General features: G+C 36.1%; 4 gene segments (V, D, J or C); all 4 read left to right on the top strand.

Annotated features, from left to right (window-relative positions):
• Window positions 1-3,475: 3,475 nt before the first annotated feature.
• On the top strand, window positions 3,476-3,912 carry LOC119781775. The segment is given in 2 exon segments: window positions 3,476-3,518; window positions 3,605-3,912. Coding segments are annotated over 2 exon segments (351 nt in total).
• A 1,919-nt stretch (window positions 3,913-5,831) lies between these two features.
• LOC119781733 lies at window positions 5,832-6,265 on the top strand. The segment is given in 2 exon segments: window positions 5,832-5,874; window positions 5,961-6,265. Coding segments are annotated over 2 exon segments (348 nt in total).
• A 6,589-nt stretch (window positions 6,266-12,854) lies between these two features.
• Window positions 12,855-13,815, top strand: LOC119781751. The segment is given in 2 exon segments: window positions 12,855-12,997; window positions 13,084-13,815. Coding segments are annotated over 2 exon segments (387 nt in total).
• Window positions 13,816-16,125: 2,310 nt separating this feature from the next.
• On the top strand, window positions 16,126-16,559 carry LOC119781732. The segment is given in 2 exon segments: window positions 16,126-16,168; window positions 16,255-16,559. Coding segments are annotated over 2 exon segments (348 nt in total).
• The last annotated feature ends 204 nt before the right edge of the window (window positions 16,560-16,763 follow it).

Raw genomic sequence — 16,763 nt, 5'->3', positions numbered from 1 at the left:
GTTTATTACTGTGCAAGATTTGACAACCACAGTGACACAAACAAGCAGCAGAGCTGTACAAAAACCCCTTAAAGCCTGAAGATTGGTTACGGTTACATTTAGTAACCACAGGGAGGGGCTCAAGGCTCAAGACTTGGTGTCTAAATTAATCCACTGTTCTTCAAAGGGCTCTCAGATTAATTGGCTAAATTAATAAATGAAAAATGAAACAAAATGTAGACAAAGGTTATGTTTTCATATATTAAATCATAATAAATTAAGTATAATTTTAAGGTTTTTGTTTTGTATCAGAATCTCATGTTTCATAACTATTTTTTGTTTAAAAAGACAAAAACCCTTTTGTCTGTCTATTGCAAATTACTGAATCTACTTTGCTACCGGTTAGTTGTGAGAGAGAATTATAGTGTTTCATGTAATGGGACATGATTCTACTGTTGGTTTATAGAGCATGAAATAAACCAACAAATAAACTGAAAATCTCAAAAGAATTTAATTAAAGTAGATACAAACTAAAACATGGCCTGTCAGAAAGTATATTTATATCAATAAAATAAATATATTTTAGAAGAAATGTTAAAATATCAATAAACAAAGATTAATTACTTGGTTTTCCCTCTCTAAGTGTCTGTTTAGATACAGGGACGATAGAAAAGGGGTCAGCTATAATTTTGGGTTGAGATTTCCTGTTTTTCAGGAATCGTCTCAACATGTGGTTCAACAGAAATACTTCTTAGTTAATTATTTTAACAAACAGCTTAAAATGTGTATCAGAAGTGGAGGAGAGGTTCAGAAACTCCTCAGTATATCAAGTTCTCATAAAAAAACCCACATCAAGATAAACCAGTAGATTGATTTAAAATAGACTGCTGTAACAGAAAAAGATTCACTTTGTGAATTATCATCAAATGTTACTAATGTTTTCTGTTTAAATATAGAAAAATGAAATTCCTAAAAAACATCTAATGTGTCATGTTGGGATTCAGGTTTCTAACCCACATGCAGAACACCCAGGAGTCAGAGTAAAGTTAAACAATTTATTAAAGGTTTTGCACAAGGTTGTTTCACAGATTCTGGAATCAATGATAAACACAAGGTTAGATGACAGATGCTGGAATCAGATCGGGGACTGGTCACACAAGGGCTCTCTGCAGAGAGGGACAGTTAGGTTAGCCAGGCAACTAATGATCAGGTAGCTGGGAGAATGTGCAGAACTGTACCTGTTCAGAGATTCTGGCTGAGCGGCAGAGGGAGGGAACCAGGAGGGTCTAGAGGCTGATCGTTGACAGAGGGCTTGGGAGCGACAGAACTTAGCTTCAGGCTGTGAGTGTTAAGAGCTTCTTCAAGTAGCTTCTTGAAGGATGGCAGAAAGATCCAGACAGTTTGATCTTCAGGTTTGTTACTGAGAGCAGGCAGGCAGGTTTCAGTTGAGAAGCTCTTCCAGAGCTCCAGGTCTCAGTCAGATTCTTCCTAGGAAGCAGAGAGGACAGAAAACTGGTTAGGTTCAAGTCAGGTTTTCTGGGAGTCAGAGAATCAGGCAGGCTGGTTGGCTCAGGCTTGCTAACCATAACTGGCTTAACACTCTGGCGCCGAAGAGTAGTTCTGCCGCTGCTTAAATGCTGCTCCTCCTGATGAGCAAATCAGCCGCAGGTGTTGTAGTCAGCTTCAGCTCCAGGAGACCTAGGGCGCCCTCTGCTGGAGAAAGGTGGGCAGATCTCCAGATCCCAACATAATGTGTGTGAACTTTTATTGCAAATTTTAAAAGTCATAATTTATTGATGGCCTGCTCTGCTCTGGTTGAAAGAGTAGAAAGATTATCTGATCTGATTAACTTAACAGTAATTGGCTATTTTGTCCACATGAAAATCGAGGTTTTATCGATTTGATAAGATTGATGATTTGAGAAGAAAAAAAATCCCAGTCGATTATTTACAAATACCGACATGTTCACTGTTAATCTTCAATTAAATAATTAATATGTCTCATTTATCATTACATTGTTTTAACAAAAACTTATATTTTATTCTGGCTAAAGAGAAGCAATAAATCAGTAATAAAATACTGCTTTAAAAACATATATTAATTCAATACTTTTAACAACAATAACAAAAAAACAGAAAATTTAAGTCAAAGAAACATCAAATGTTCCCAGAGTAAATATAAAAAAAATGTAATTCCTAAAAAGTCTGATGTGTGTGAACTTTTATTCTAAGTTTTACAAATCATAATTTATTGATGGCCTGCTCTGCTCTGGTTGAAAGAGTAGAAAGATGATCTAATGTGATTAAATAAACACTAATTGGTAACTTTATCAACAGGTAAACTGAGGTTTTAGAGATTTGATCTAAAGCTGTCGTCTGCACATGAAGAATAAATTTCCCACCAGATCATCTTCAATACCAAGGTGTTCTCTGTTAATTTTTAATTAAATATTTCATATTTCTCATTTATCATTACATTATTTGAACAAAAACTGCTAATTCATCTGGCTGAAGAGAAGCAATAAATCATTACTAAAATACTTCTATAAAAACAAACACTGAGTTCTATTCTTTCAACAAACAAAAACAAAAAAATATTAAAATAAAAGTCCATCCATCCATCCATCCATCCATCCATCCATCCATCCATCCATCCATCCATCCATCCATCCATCCATCCATCCATCCATCCATCCATCCATCCATCCATCCATCCATCCATCCATCCATCCATCTTCCTCCGCTTATCCGGGGTCGGGTCGCGGGGGCAGCAGCTTAAGAAGGGAGGCCCAGACTTCCCTCTCCCCAGCTACTTCTTCCAGCTCTTCAGGAGGAATCCCAAGGCGTTCCCAGGCCAGCCGAGAAACATAGTCTCTCCAGCGTGTCCTGGGTCTTCCCCGGGGCCTCCCCCCGGTGGGACGTGCCCGGAACACCTCACCAGGGAGGCGTCCAGGAGGCATAAAATATAAGTCACAGAAACATTTGAACAAGCTTTCTAAATATAAATTGAACACAACTGATGTAAATGATGATTAAATAATTATCCTCTCAATGTCTCTGATTTAGTTCTGCAGATTTAACCATAGGCTAGAATCTGTTCTGCTGTCTGTCCTATTGACCAATCTTATAGTCGACTTTCTCTTTGGTTCCTCAGTCTCTGTTGTTAACAGACGACATACGTCATGTATCTGCTCATTGGGAAAAAAGAAAAAAGGTGAAAAAGGAAAGAGAAACTTTTAATATATATTGAATCAAACCAAGGTACATACAGTATCTCTTTTTCTAATAGAATTACAAAGATATTTCAACTCGATATTATATCTTTAGTCCTATTGTCCTTTATTTCTCTAAAAATACACATATTTAAAACATGTGGTCAAAATTCTTCATTGGCTTCCTGTCATTATGCAAATGATTGTTTCTGGTTTAAAGTCTTGATCTGATGCTGTCAGCTGCAGAAGAAGAGAAACTCCCATCAGATCATCTTCATCACCAACATGTTCTCTGTAGCTCTGCTGCTGCTGCTGGCTGCTGGATCCTGTGAGTCTGACTGAAGGAGAAACATTTACAGCTTGATGATCCTAAACTGACTGTCTATGTATTGATCCTAAATGTTTTCTTTATAGATGTATCATGTGAAACTCTGACTCAGCCAGCCTCTTTAACTGTGCAGCCAGGTCAACGTCTGACCATCAGATGTCAGGTCTCTTATGATCTGGGCAGCTACTACACAGCTTGGATCAGACAGGCTGCTGGGAAAGGAATGGAGTGGATTGGGATGGAAGATAGCTATGGAAGGTCATACTACAAAGATTCTTTAAAGAACAAGTTTAGCATTAATTTAGATGCTTCCAGCAAAACAGTGACTCTGAATGGAGAGAATATGCAGCCTGAAGACTCTGCTGTGTATTACTGTGCCAGACAACCACAGTGACACAAACAAGTAGCAGAGCTGTACAAAAACCCCTCAGAACATTTATGTAGAAAAAGAAAATCACCAGAGGGGGAGCTCTTTGACCAATAAAGAGATAAAACCAGTTAAGAACAAACACTCCTAAGTTTAAAAAAAAAAAAAGTTTGATTGTTGCTTTGAGGAGATTATGGAAAATTAAGAGAAGTCATTTTATAAATTTCAGTTTCAAACAAATGCATTTTTTTTTTCTTTTTTCAGTAAATAATCTCCCAAACAACTGGCTTTACATCAGCACTGAGTCACAGCATAAATAATGGCATTAAAAAGTTGAACTAATCCAACAATATAGGGGCGATCTATAAGAATGGCCAAAATCCAGCTTTACTTTCTAAGGAGGCTCAACTCAGCTCCTTTAATATTTGTTTGAGCCATCAGTTAAAAACCTGAAGATTGGGATTGACTGTTTTAATCTTACTTTAAATAATAATAACAAACATCAATAAAAAACAAAACAAAACATTGATTAAAGACTTCTGACTGATCAGTACTCTAACACTAACACTTTTTACGCTCAGTGTTTCTTTATTGCTTACAGCTCCATTCCTTTTAATTGATAAACCTACATTTGTTTAATGTGTTTAAGAAAACAACGTTATCCTTTGTTTGCAGTGGTTAATAATGAATCAGTCTGCACAGATTGATGGTCAAACACTGACTGAGCCTGAACCAGTAGTTAAAAGGCCTGGAGAATCCCACAGACTGACCTGCAGTGTTTGATGCCCGTTACTGGAACACTTGGATCAGACAGGCAGCTGGGAAACAACTGGAGTAGATTGCTCTGATCAACAGTGGCAGCAGCAGCAGCATCTACTACTCTGACTCAGTCAGAAACTGGAGACAACAGCAGAAATCAGGTGTTTCTGCAGATGAAGATACTCCTGATTGAAGCACATGGAATACTCTCAATCTACTGAGAAATTAATGTTTGAAGTATTTAAATGTACAAAAGTTTCACTGGAATCTATTATGAAGAAGAAATTTATAATAAACATAAATATTAAACATTATAATAGATAGTAATCATTACAAGCCTAAAGACTGAGGAAAAATATAGAGTTCAGATATTTTTCTAACTAAAAGAAATTACAAAGGGCATGCAGGTGGTGCAGGGTTTAAGCATGCAACTAATGCATGAAAGCATTGGTGCTTGATGTGGCTCTCACAGGTTCAATTCCTGGCCTGTCCCTTTCCATTGTCTCTCTCTTATCCTGCCTGCATACTTTTGTAAATAAAGGACAATAATGCCTCAAAATCATGTTAAAAAAACTGCATATTCTCTCCATTCAGAGTCACTGTTTTGCTGGAAGTATCTAAATTAATGTTAAACTTGTTCTTCAAAGTAATGTTTATATTTATTTTTTCTGGTATATTGAGATTGAAAAAAAAAATAATAATGTGATCATTAATGTAAATAAATACAATTTCAGTTTATCATTTCATACATTTTTGTATTTATGAAACTGATAGAGAAACCCAATTATGGATGCAGTTTTATTATCAACGAAGTTCTGAAATAGAAACATTTTAATTTTTTTCCAAATAAATGTAAAATGTATATTTTTAATGATAAAATTAAACTACAGTAGATCTCTTCTTTCACTGTCAATGTAAAAGGAAAAAGTCACCCTGATTTATATTGAATCAAACCAAGGGAAGTATTTGTGTAATAATTAAACACCTGGGGATATTTCAACTTAATATTGGAGATGTAGTTATATTGTCTTTATTCAGAAAAAAGAACATACAAACATTTTAAAAAGTAAAGTACTGACTACCTGTTTATCATTATGCAAATGATTAGTTCTGGTTTAAAGTCTTGATCTGATGCTGTGAGGCTGCAGAAGCAGAGAAACTCCCATCAGATCATCTTCAACACCAACATGTTCTCTGTAGCTCTGCTGCTGCTGCTGGCTGCTGGATCCTGTGAGTCTGACTGAAGGAGAAACATTTACAGCATGATGATCCTAAACTGACTGACTATGTATTGATCCTAAATGTTTTCTTAACAGATGTATCATGTGAAACTCTGACTCAGCCAGCCTCTTTAACTGTGCAGCCAGGTCAACGTCTGACCATCAGATGTCAGGTCTCTTATTCTTTGGGCGACTGGACAGCTTGGATCAGACAGGCTGCTGGGAAAGGACTGGAGTGGATTGGGATGAATGATGAAGATGGAAATTTGGGCTTAAAAGATTCACTGAAGAACAAATTTAGTATTGATGTAGAAACTTCCAGTAGCACAGTCACTCTGAATGGAGAGAATATGCAGCCTGAAGACTCTGCTGTGTATTACTGTGCCAGACAACCACAGTGACACAAACAAGCAGCAGAGCTGTACAAAAACCCCTCAGAACATTTATGTAGAAAAAAAAAACACCAAAGGGGGGAGCTCTTTGACCACCAAAAACATGAAAGCGGTTCAGATCAAACACTCCTAAGTTATTTTGTCTTTATCAACTTAACTGACTGATCAGTACACCAAGGGCCGGATCTATCAAAGGTTTGCGTGTATAAAAACGTGAGCTATTTCACTGCGCACGCTAAAAAATGTACAAACTGATCTATCAACAGCGTGCTAAAAGGATTTGGTCTTTAAAACGTGCTAAATAGCGCTTCTTATCCATTTAGTACTTTTTCTGCAATGAATATGCAATATGGGGCGTTTACACGCAAAAGTGCGTCTTGTGGGAGGAGAACATGTAAATATATTAATTTAGCACTCGCAAAGTGATTTATCAAACCTGAAAGCAATTTTGCTTACGGTATCTGACTCTATATTTAACACGTTTCAAAAGAAGGTGCAAATGGTCTGTATGCGTAATTGCGCACACATGGCAGCGGTTATAGTCGCAAGAAGGAGACATCGAAATGAAGCAAGGAGACGCAGAGAATGCATTTTTTCACTCCGTGTGAATATTTTTGCAATGAACGAGGAAACGATCATCAAAACATATCGTTAATCCAGCATTGCCATTTTGGAGCTGTTGGGGGAACTCCGAATGGATTTGGAGCCAGCCACAAGGAGGACCCACGCAATACCAGATATCACAAAACTCCTTGCAACATTGCACTTTTTTGCATCTGGGTCATTCCAGCGTACGGTTGCAGCGAGAGCTGGGATCTCCCAATCCCGTTTTTTCAGAAGTGCTGTCCGACGGGGTCGGGGTTCTCCCCCTGCGCCTGTGGAGCAACGTGCCAATGCTGCGGGGATGCTCACTTCTTATGAGCCATTTGGTATGTGCATTTTTCTACAGGCCAATACAATACAAAACACCTGTTTTTTTTTTTTTTTACTGCAGTGAAGTAGAAATCCAGCCACATACCACCTTAGGGAATAAATGTTGCCAAAGTTTTTTCTTTATATATATATATATATATATATATATATATATATATATATATATATATATATATATATATATATATATATATATATATTTTTTTTTTTTTTTTTTTTTGGAGGGGGTGGGGGTGTCACTGTATTAAAATTTCTTAATGCACTAGTTTGCACAAACTACAAACTACTTTGCCGCAAACCACAAAACGCGCAAAACCATCATTTAAATAGGGCGTCTCCAACAGTTTTGCACCTGCCACCAGTTACGCAATCTCTCTTGTTAAATCACCCGCAAACCATGGTTCAGCCCCTCGCGCAAAATTCCAGTTTGCGAGCGCAAATTACTGCACGCAAAATTGGATCTTGATAAATCCGGCCCTAACACGTTTTACGCTCAGTGTTTCTTTTTGCTCACGGCTCCATTCCTTTTAATTGATAATTCTAAATTTGTTTAATGTGCTTAAGAAAACAACATTATCTTTTGTCTGCAGTGGTTAATAATGAATCAGTCTGCACAGACTGATGGTCAAACACTGACTGAGCCTGAACCAGTAGTTAAAAGGCCTGGAGAATCCTACATACTGACCTGCAGTGTTTGATGCCCGTTGCTTGAACACTTGGATCAGACAGGCAGCTGGGAAACAACTGGAGTAGATTTCTCTGATCAACAGTGGCAGCAGCAGCATCTACTACTCTGACTCAGTCAGAAACTGGAGACAACAGCAGAAATAAGTTTTTTCTGCAGATGAAGATACTCCTGATTGAAGCACATGAAAAAAAATAAAAATAAAAAATAGAGAGTTTGATATTTTTCTACCTAGTAAGTAATTAAACTTTATTTGTATAGCGCTTTTCACAGACAAAGTCACAAAGTGCTTCACATGATAACATATAAACAACACAAGTAAAAACAGATAAAATGCAGTAAAAGCTAAAATAAGTAAGTGAATAAAACAATAAGCTATGTGCTTTTGAAGGCTTGTGAAAACAGGTGGGTTTTTAGCTGCTTTTTAAAGATATCCACTGAGTCCAGAGAGCGCAGGGACAGGGGGAGTTCATTCCAGAGACGGGGTGCCACCGCTTTAAAAGACCGGTCTCCTCGGGTTTTAAAACAGGTCAGAGGAACCATAAGCAGGTTTTGACCTGAAGACCTTAGGCTACGGACCGAAGTATACGGCTGGATCACACCTGTCATGTAGCCAGGCGCCTGTCCATGATGGGCCCTGAAGGTAAGGACCAGGATTTTAAAATGTATCCTGGAGGCCACAGGAAGCCAATGTAGGGACTTCGGGAGAGGATTAACATGGGCTGTCCTATTTGTGCGGGTCAGGAGTCTTGTAGAAGAGTTCTGGACAAGTTGTAGGCGACCCAGCTCCTTCTTGCTCAGACAGGTAAACAGGCTGTTACAGTAATCCAGTCTTGAAGAAACGAAAGCATGGATGATTCTCTCCAAATCATCATGTGAGATGATTTTCCTTACCTTGGAGATATTGTGCAGATGGAAGTAACAGTTCCTGATCAGTTCTTTTGAGTGTAGCGCAAGGGACATCCCCTCACCGAAAATCACTCCAAGATTGCGTAGACTGGATTCGGCTGAGGAACATAGATCACCCAGGTGCTGTTTAATGTCAGGGATGGCACTGTCAGGAGCAATAATGAGTGTCTCAGTCTTATCAGTATTCAGTGCGAGATAGTTGTCGTTTAACCACTGCTGAATCTGGGACAGTTCATCAGAGAGTGTAATTTGTGGACCTCTGAGGTTTTAAAGGAGCAGTACAGCTGTATGTCGTCAGCAAAAAGATGATATGCCACATCACTGTGCTGCTGGATAATCTGGCCAAGAGGGAGGAGATAAAGTAAGAAGAGAAGTGGTCCAAGGACTGAGCACTGTGGAACACCATACTGGAGATCTCCCCGCTCAGACATCATATCATTGACAGCCACACTGAAGCTCCTACCAGCTAAGTAGGAAGTAAACCACTCCAAAACTGGACCTAAAAGAAATTACAAAGGGCATTCAGTTGGTGCAAAGGTTAAGCATGCAACTAATGTATGAAAGCTTTGGTGCTTGATGTGGCTCTCAGGTTTAATGATCCGTCCCTTCCCATTCCCACTCTCCTATCCTGCCTGCATACATTTGTAAATAGAGGACAGTAATGCCTCAAAATACTCTTAGAAAGCTGCATATTCTCTCCATTCAGAGTCACTGTTTTGCTGGAAGTATCTAAATTAACGCTAAACTTGTTCTTCAAAGTGATTTTTACATTTTTTTTTTTTCTGGTGGTTTATTGTAATTGAAAAAAATTATAATAATGTGGCCATTAATATAAATAAATACAATTTCAGTTTATCATTTCATACATGTTTTTATTTATGAAACCGATAGAGAAACCCAATTATGGATGCAGTTTAATTCTCACCAAAGTTTTGAAATAGTAAAATCTTAATATATTTTTCACTGAAATGTAAAATATATATAGTTAATGATAAAATTAAGCTACTGTAGATCTCTTCTTTCACTGTCTGTTTCCAGAATGAGAGGAACAGTCAGAAACAGAACAGAAAAATATTCTATTCCTTACTAAATTTGATTTCAAGTAATTATGAATAAATAATGACGTTGGAAGAATATTGAAAACAGTGGTTTATGTCTATACACAAAAAGCTGAATTAGAACATATTTGTCGCTGAAATGAAAAAAAATGTTTTAATGATAAAGTTACAACTAGTTCTCTTCTTTCACTGTTTGTTTCCTGAACTAGAGGAAGAAAGAAGAAAAATAACCCAGATTCATACTGAATCAAACTTAACTGTGAGGAAAATATCTCACAAAGTGACAAATGTTTATTTTTTATGACAACCACCAGAAGAGAAACACCATGCCAGAAACAATAATACAGATTGATTTGAACCATTTTTAATCTGAGAATATTCTATAAATTCTATGGATTTTCTGAAAGCTTTTTTTATTTATCTGTGATACTAACTGGAAACAAATGTGCCTTTTATTTGTTTCTGTCTGAACAAAAACTGATATTTCTTCAATCTGGGGAAAAGCAATAACCCACTGGTTGAATAGTGCCATGAAAAAATGATAATTGAGTTCAGAGATAATAAGTCAAAAGAACTTTCAGATATGTTAAAGTTTTTAAACAGAAAGATAAAATCATTGACTTCCACAAGTCATTGATTTAGTATCACAAATTTAAGCAAAGACTACAATCTGTTCTGATGTCTTTCCTGCTCACAGCTCTTATAACTTTTGTCTAAAAATATTACATAATATAAAAATTCCTCCATTGCATTCCCATACATCATTTTTAAGACTGTACTATACTGTAAATGCAAACATATTCCTTAATTGTAGTTGATAGAAAAAAGCCTTTTTCTGCTTTCTTAATGGGATTATTGTTATTATGCAAATAAGAAGAGTCAGGTTTTAAAGACTTGATCCAATGCTTTCAGCTGCAGATGGGGAACAACTCCCATCAGATCACATGATCATCAATGTTCTCTGTCGCTCTGCTGCTGATGGCTGCTGGATGCTGTGAGTTTGTTTATAGCAGGGTAATGTTCTTTACTCTTGTTAACAATTCAGCTTTTATGTTCTGTTGTTTGTTCTTTAGATGTAAGCAGTGAAACTCTGACTCAGCCAACCTCTGAGGCTCTGCAGCCAGGTCAACGTCTGACCATCAGATGTCAGGTCTCTTATTCTTTCTATAACCACTATGGAGCTTGGATCAGACATCCTGCAGGCAAAGGAGTGGAGTGGATTGGGATGAAATCAAATTGGTTCACATTCTACCAAGATTCACTGAAGAACAAGTTTAGTATTGATGTAGACGCTTCCAGTAACACAGTGACTCTGAATGGAGAGAATATGCAGCCTGAAGACTCTGCTGTTTATTACTGTGCAAGATTCGACAACTACAGTGACACAAACGAGCAGCAAAGCTGTACAAAAATGAAACAAAATGTAGACAAAGGTTACGTTTTCTTATATTAAATCATAATGAATTAACTCTATAATTTTAAGGTTCTTGTTTTGTATCAGAATCTCATGTTCTATAATTATTTTTTGGGTAAAAAAAAGAAAAACCCTTTTGTCTGTCTACTTTTTTACCTGTTAGTTGTGATATAGAATTATAGTGTTTCATGTAATGGGACATGATTCTGCTGTTGGTCTATAGAGCATGATATAAACCAACAAATAAACTGAAAATCTCAAAAGAATTTAATTAAAGTAGATAAAAACTAAAACATGGTCAGCAAGAAAGTATATTTATATCCATGAAATAAATATATTTTTGAAGAAATGTTAGAATATCAATAAACAAAGATTAGTTTCTGGTTTACCTCTCTAAATGTCTGTCTAGATACAGAGGTACCAAAGAAATGGGCTCAGCTGTAATTGTGAGTTGAGATTTCCTGTTTTTCAGGAATCGTCTCAACATGTGGTTCAACAGAAATACTTAACAAACAGCTTAAAATGTGTATCAGAATTAGAGGAAAGGTTCAGAAACTCCTCAGTATATCAAGTTCTCATAAAAAAAAAAACCACAAGAGAAACCAGTAGTTTGATTTATAATAGACTGCTGTAACAGAAGAAGATTCACTTTGTGAATTATCATAAAATGTTCCTAATGTTAGCAGTTTAAATATAGAAAAATTTAATTCCTACAAAGTCTGATGTGTGTGAACTTTTATTGAAAATTTTAAAAGTCATAATTTATTGATGGCCTGCTCTGCTCTGGTTGACAGAGTAGAAAGATGATCTAATGTGATTAAATAAACACTAATTGGCTATTTTGTCCACATGAAAATCTAGGTTTTATCGATTTGATAAGATTGATGATTTGAGAAGAAAAGAAATCACAGTGGATTGTTTAAAATACCGACATGTTCACTGTTTATCTTTAATTAAATAATTAATATGTCTCATTTATCATTACATTGCTTGAACAAAAACTTATATTTTATTCTGGCTAAAGAGAAGCAATACACCAGTACTAAAATACTGCTTTAAAAACATATATACATAAATACATAAATATATTAATTTAATACTTTTAACAACAATAACAAAAAAAACTGAAAATTTAAGTCAAAGAAACATCAAATGTTCCTAATGTTCCCAGAGTAAATATAAAAAAATGAAATATAAATTGAATACAACTGATGTAAATGATGATTAAATAACTATCCTACCAATGTCACTGATTTAGTTCTGCAGATTTAACCATAGACTAGAATCTGTTCTGCTGTCTGTCCTATTGACCGATCTTATAGCCGACTTTGTCTTTGGTTCCTTAGTCTTTGTTGTTAACAGACGACATACATCATGTATCTGCTTATTGGGAAAAAACAAAAAAGGTGAAAAGGAAAGAGAAACTAGTTTATATATATACTGAATCAAACCAAGGCACAAATCTCTGTGTATCTTATAGAATTACAGACGTATTTCAGCTGGATATTATATATTTAGTCCTATTATGCTCTATTTCTCTAAAAAGATTACCGGTAGACACATATTTAAACACGTGGTCAAAATTCTTAATTGGCTTCCTGTTATTATGCAAATGATTGGTTCTGGTTTAAAGTCTTGATCTGATGCTGTGAGGCTGCAGAAGAAGAGAAACTCCCATCAGATCATCTTCAACACCAACATGTTCTCTGTAGCTCTGCTGCTGCTGCTGGCTGCTGGATCCTGTGAGTCTGACTGAAGGAGAAACATTTACAGCATGATGATCCTAAACTGACTGTCTATGTATTGATCCTAAATGTTTTCTCTACAGATGTATCATGTGAAACTCTGACTCAGCCAGCATCTTTAATTGTGCAGCCAGGTCAACGTCTGACCATCAGATGTCAGGTCTCTTATTCTTTGGGCAGCTACACAGCTTGGATCAGACAGGCTGCTGGGAAAGGACTGGAATGGATTGGGATGAAATATACTGGCTACTCGTACTACAAAGACTCACTGAAGAACAAGTTCAGTATTGACTTAGACACTTCAAGTAAAACAGTGACTCTAAATGGACAGAATATGCAGCCTGAAGACTCTGCTGTGTATTACTGTGCCAGAGACACAGTGACACAAACAAGCAGCAGAGCTGTACAAAAACCCCTCAGAGCCTGAATGGTAGTTATATGTAATCACCAGAGGAGGCGCTCTAAGACCATTTTTTGTGGTTGTTTAATTTGAAAGAAAGTTATCAACCTCAAACTGAAATGTTGAGCAGTTATAATAACAATAACAACTGAAAATATTATTATGTAGTTCCTTTACATACTGTATACCGTTTTTCTCAATTATTATGCAAATTAGCAGTCTCTGCTGTGTATTTCTGTCCTGTTGTCCGGTTTGTAGTTTGTGTCTCCAGCATCAGTGTGATGAACTCACTCTATGTTCTTCTTTTCCTTTTCTTACACTGAGTTTGCAAAACTCAATTTCCAAATGACCAACACACTCCTAGAATAAATATAAAAAATATATGGCTATAATTTATGCTATTTTGCCAACTGTCTGGCACACTGTCACATGTTAAAACTGTTTTAGATAATTATTTAACACTTCAATCAGCCTAAGCACTATAAATAGGCCACAGGTGAGCTGTCTGTGTGGAGTACAATGGAGGGAGCAAGAAGATTAAGGATTAGAGGAGGAAGAGGACATGGAGGGGAAGAAGTAGGAGAAAGAGGAAAAGGAGAACAGATACGTCATCATATGGGACAATATTAGTGTCCATTGGGATGCTTTGGTCCACAACTGATTTACAGATCACCCATTTTGGAATCTGACTGAAGAGTTCTTCTCTGCCTGGAGCTGGAACTGTCATCCCAATCAATGCATCGCCCTTTTACAGGTTATGGAGGGAGCATTTGGGAATATTGACCAGGCATCATGTCAGGCCTGGATACGATGTTCCACTACTGTGCTTTGGAGAAAAGGACATTGCATGTGATGTGGATGAAGTATTGTGGCTGGACCCAGAGAGATGACATGATCTAGACTTATATTTTTATTTCAAAGTGATAATTGTTTTGGCTTGAGAAAAAAAATAAAACAAGAGAATAGTTATTTAAGGTTGATTAGCTTTTGCAAGAGAACTACAATGTTTTGCTGATTTGGAAAAAGGTTTTCTTATTTCTACAAAGGTTACGTTTTAATATATTAAATCATAATGAATTAACTCTATAATTTTAAGGTTTTTGTTTTGTATCAGAATCTCATGTTTCATAATTATTTTTTGGCTAAAAAGACAAAAACCCTTTTGTCTGTCTATTGCAAATTACTGAATCTACTTTTTTACCTGTTAGTTGTGAGAGAGAATTATAGTGTTTAATGTAATGGGACACGAATCTGCTGTTGGTCTATAGAGCATGAAATAAACCAACAAATAAACTGGAAATCTCAAAAGAATTTAATTAAAGTAGATAAAAACTAAAACATGGCCTGCAAGAAAGTATATTTATATCAATGAAATAAATATATTTTAGAAGAAATGTTAGAATATCAATAAACAAAGATTAATTACTTGGTTTTCCCTCTCTAAATGTCTGTTTAGATCCAGGGGTATGATAGAAAATGGCTCAGCTGTAATTGTGGGTTGAGATTTCCTGTTTTTCAGGAATCGTCTCAACATGTGGTTCAACAGAAATACTTCTTAGTTAATTATTTTAACAAACAGCTTAAAATGTGTATCAGAAGTGAAGGAGAGGTTCAGAAACTCCCCAGAATATCAAGTTCTCATAAAAAAACCCACATCAAGATAAACCAGTAGATTGATTTTTAATAGACTGCCGTAACAGAAAAAGACTCACTTTGTGAATTATCATCAAATGTTACTAATGTTACCTGTTTAAATATAGAAAAATTAAATTCCTAAAAAAATCTAATGTGTGTGAACTTTTATTGCAAATTCTAAAAGTCATAATTTATTGATGGCCTGCTCTGCTCTGGTTCAAAGAGTAGAAAGATAATCTATTGTGATTAAATAAACACTAATTGGCTATTTTGTCAACATGCAAATCTAGGTTTTATCGATTTGAAAAGATTGATGATTTGAGAAGAAAATAAATCCCAGTTGATTGTTTAAAATACCGACATGTTCACTGTTTATCTTTAATTAAAAAATTAATATGTCTCATTTATCATTACATTGTTTGAACAAAAAATTATATTTTATTCTGGCTAAAGAGAAGAAATAAACCAGTACTAAAATACTGCTTTAAAAACATATATTAATTCAATACTTTTAACAACAATAACAAAAAAACTGAAAATTTAAGTCAAAGAAACATCAAATGTTCCTAATGTTCCCAGAGTAAATATAAAAAAATTAAATATAAATTGAACACAACTGATGTTAATGATGATTAAATAAATATGCTTCCAATGTCACTGATTTAGTTCTGCAGGTTTAACCATAGACTAGAATCTGTTCTGCTGTCTGTCCTATTGACCGAACTTATAGCCGACTTTCTCTTTGGTTCCTTAGTCTTTGTTGTTAACAGACATATCTGCTTATTGGGAAAAAACAAAAAGGTGAAAAGGGAAAGAGAAACTAGTTTATATATATATTGAATCAAACCAAGGCACAAATCTCTGTGTTTCTTATAGAATTACAAACGTATTTCAGCTGGATATTATATATTTTGTCCTGTTGCCCTTTATTTCTCTAAAAAGAACAGACACATATTTAAAACATGTGGTCAAAATTCTTCATTGGCTTCCTGTCATTATGCAAATGATTGGTTCTGGTTTAAGGTCTTGATTTAATGCTGTGAGGCTGCAGAAGAAGAGAAACTCCCATCAGATCATCTCCATCACCAACATGTTCTCTGTAGCTCTGCTGCTGCTGCTGGCTGCTGGATCCTGTGAGTCTGACTGAAGGAGAAACATTTACAGCATGATGATCCTAAACTGACTGTCTGTGTATTGAACCCAACTGTTTTCACTACAGATGTATCATGTGAAACTCTGACTCAGCCAGCCTCTTTAACTGTGCAGCCAGGTCAACGTCTGACCATCAGATGTCAGGTCTCTTATGATCTGGGCTACTGGACAGCTTGGATCAGACAGGCTGCTGGGAAAGGATTGGAATGGATTGGGGTGAATGATAGAGCTGGAAATTTACGCTTAAAAGATTCACTGAAGAACAAATTCGGGATTGATGTAGACACCTCCAGTAGCACAGTGACTCTGAATGGAGCGAATATGCAGCCCGAAGACTCTGCTGTGTATTACTGTGCCAGAGTGACACAGTGACACAAAAAAGCAGCAGAGCTGTGCAAAACCCCCTCAGAGCTTGGATGGTAGTTATATAGAATCACCAGAGGAGGCGCTCTTAGACCATTTGTTGTTGCTTTTAATTTGAAAGAAAGTTTTAACAACAAACTGAAAAGTTGAGCAGTAATAATCATAATATATATAAATATGATTATGTAGTTCCTTGTCGTACTGTAAAGTGTT

This window comes from Cyprinodon tularosa, unplaced genomic scaffold (assembly GCF_016077235.1).
Source record: "Cyprinodon tularosa strain WSP-4 unplaced genomic scaffold, ASM1607723v1 ctg181, whole genome shotgun sequence".
Lineage (NCBI taxonomy): Eukaryota > Metazoa > Chordata > Actinopteri > Cyprinodontiformes > Cyprinodontidae > Cyprinodon > Cyprinodon tularosa.
This window is presented reverse-complemented; position numbering and strand designations above follow the sequence as displayed.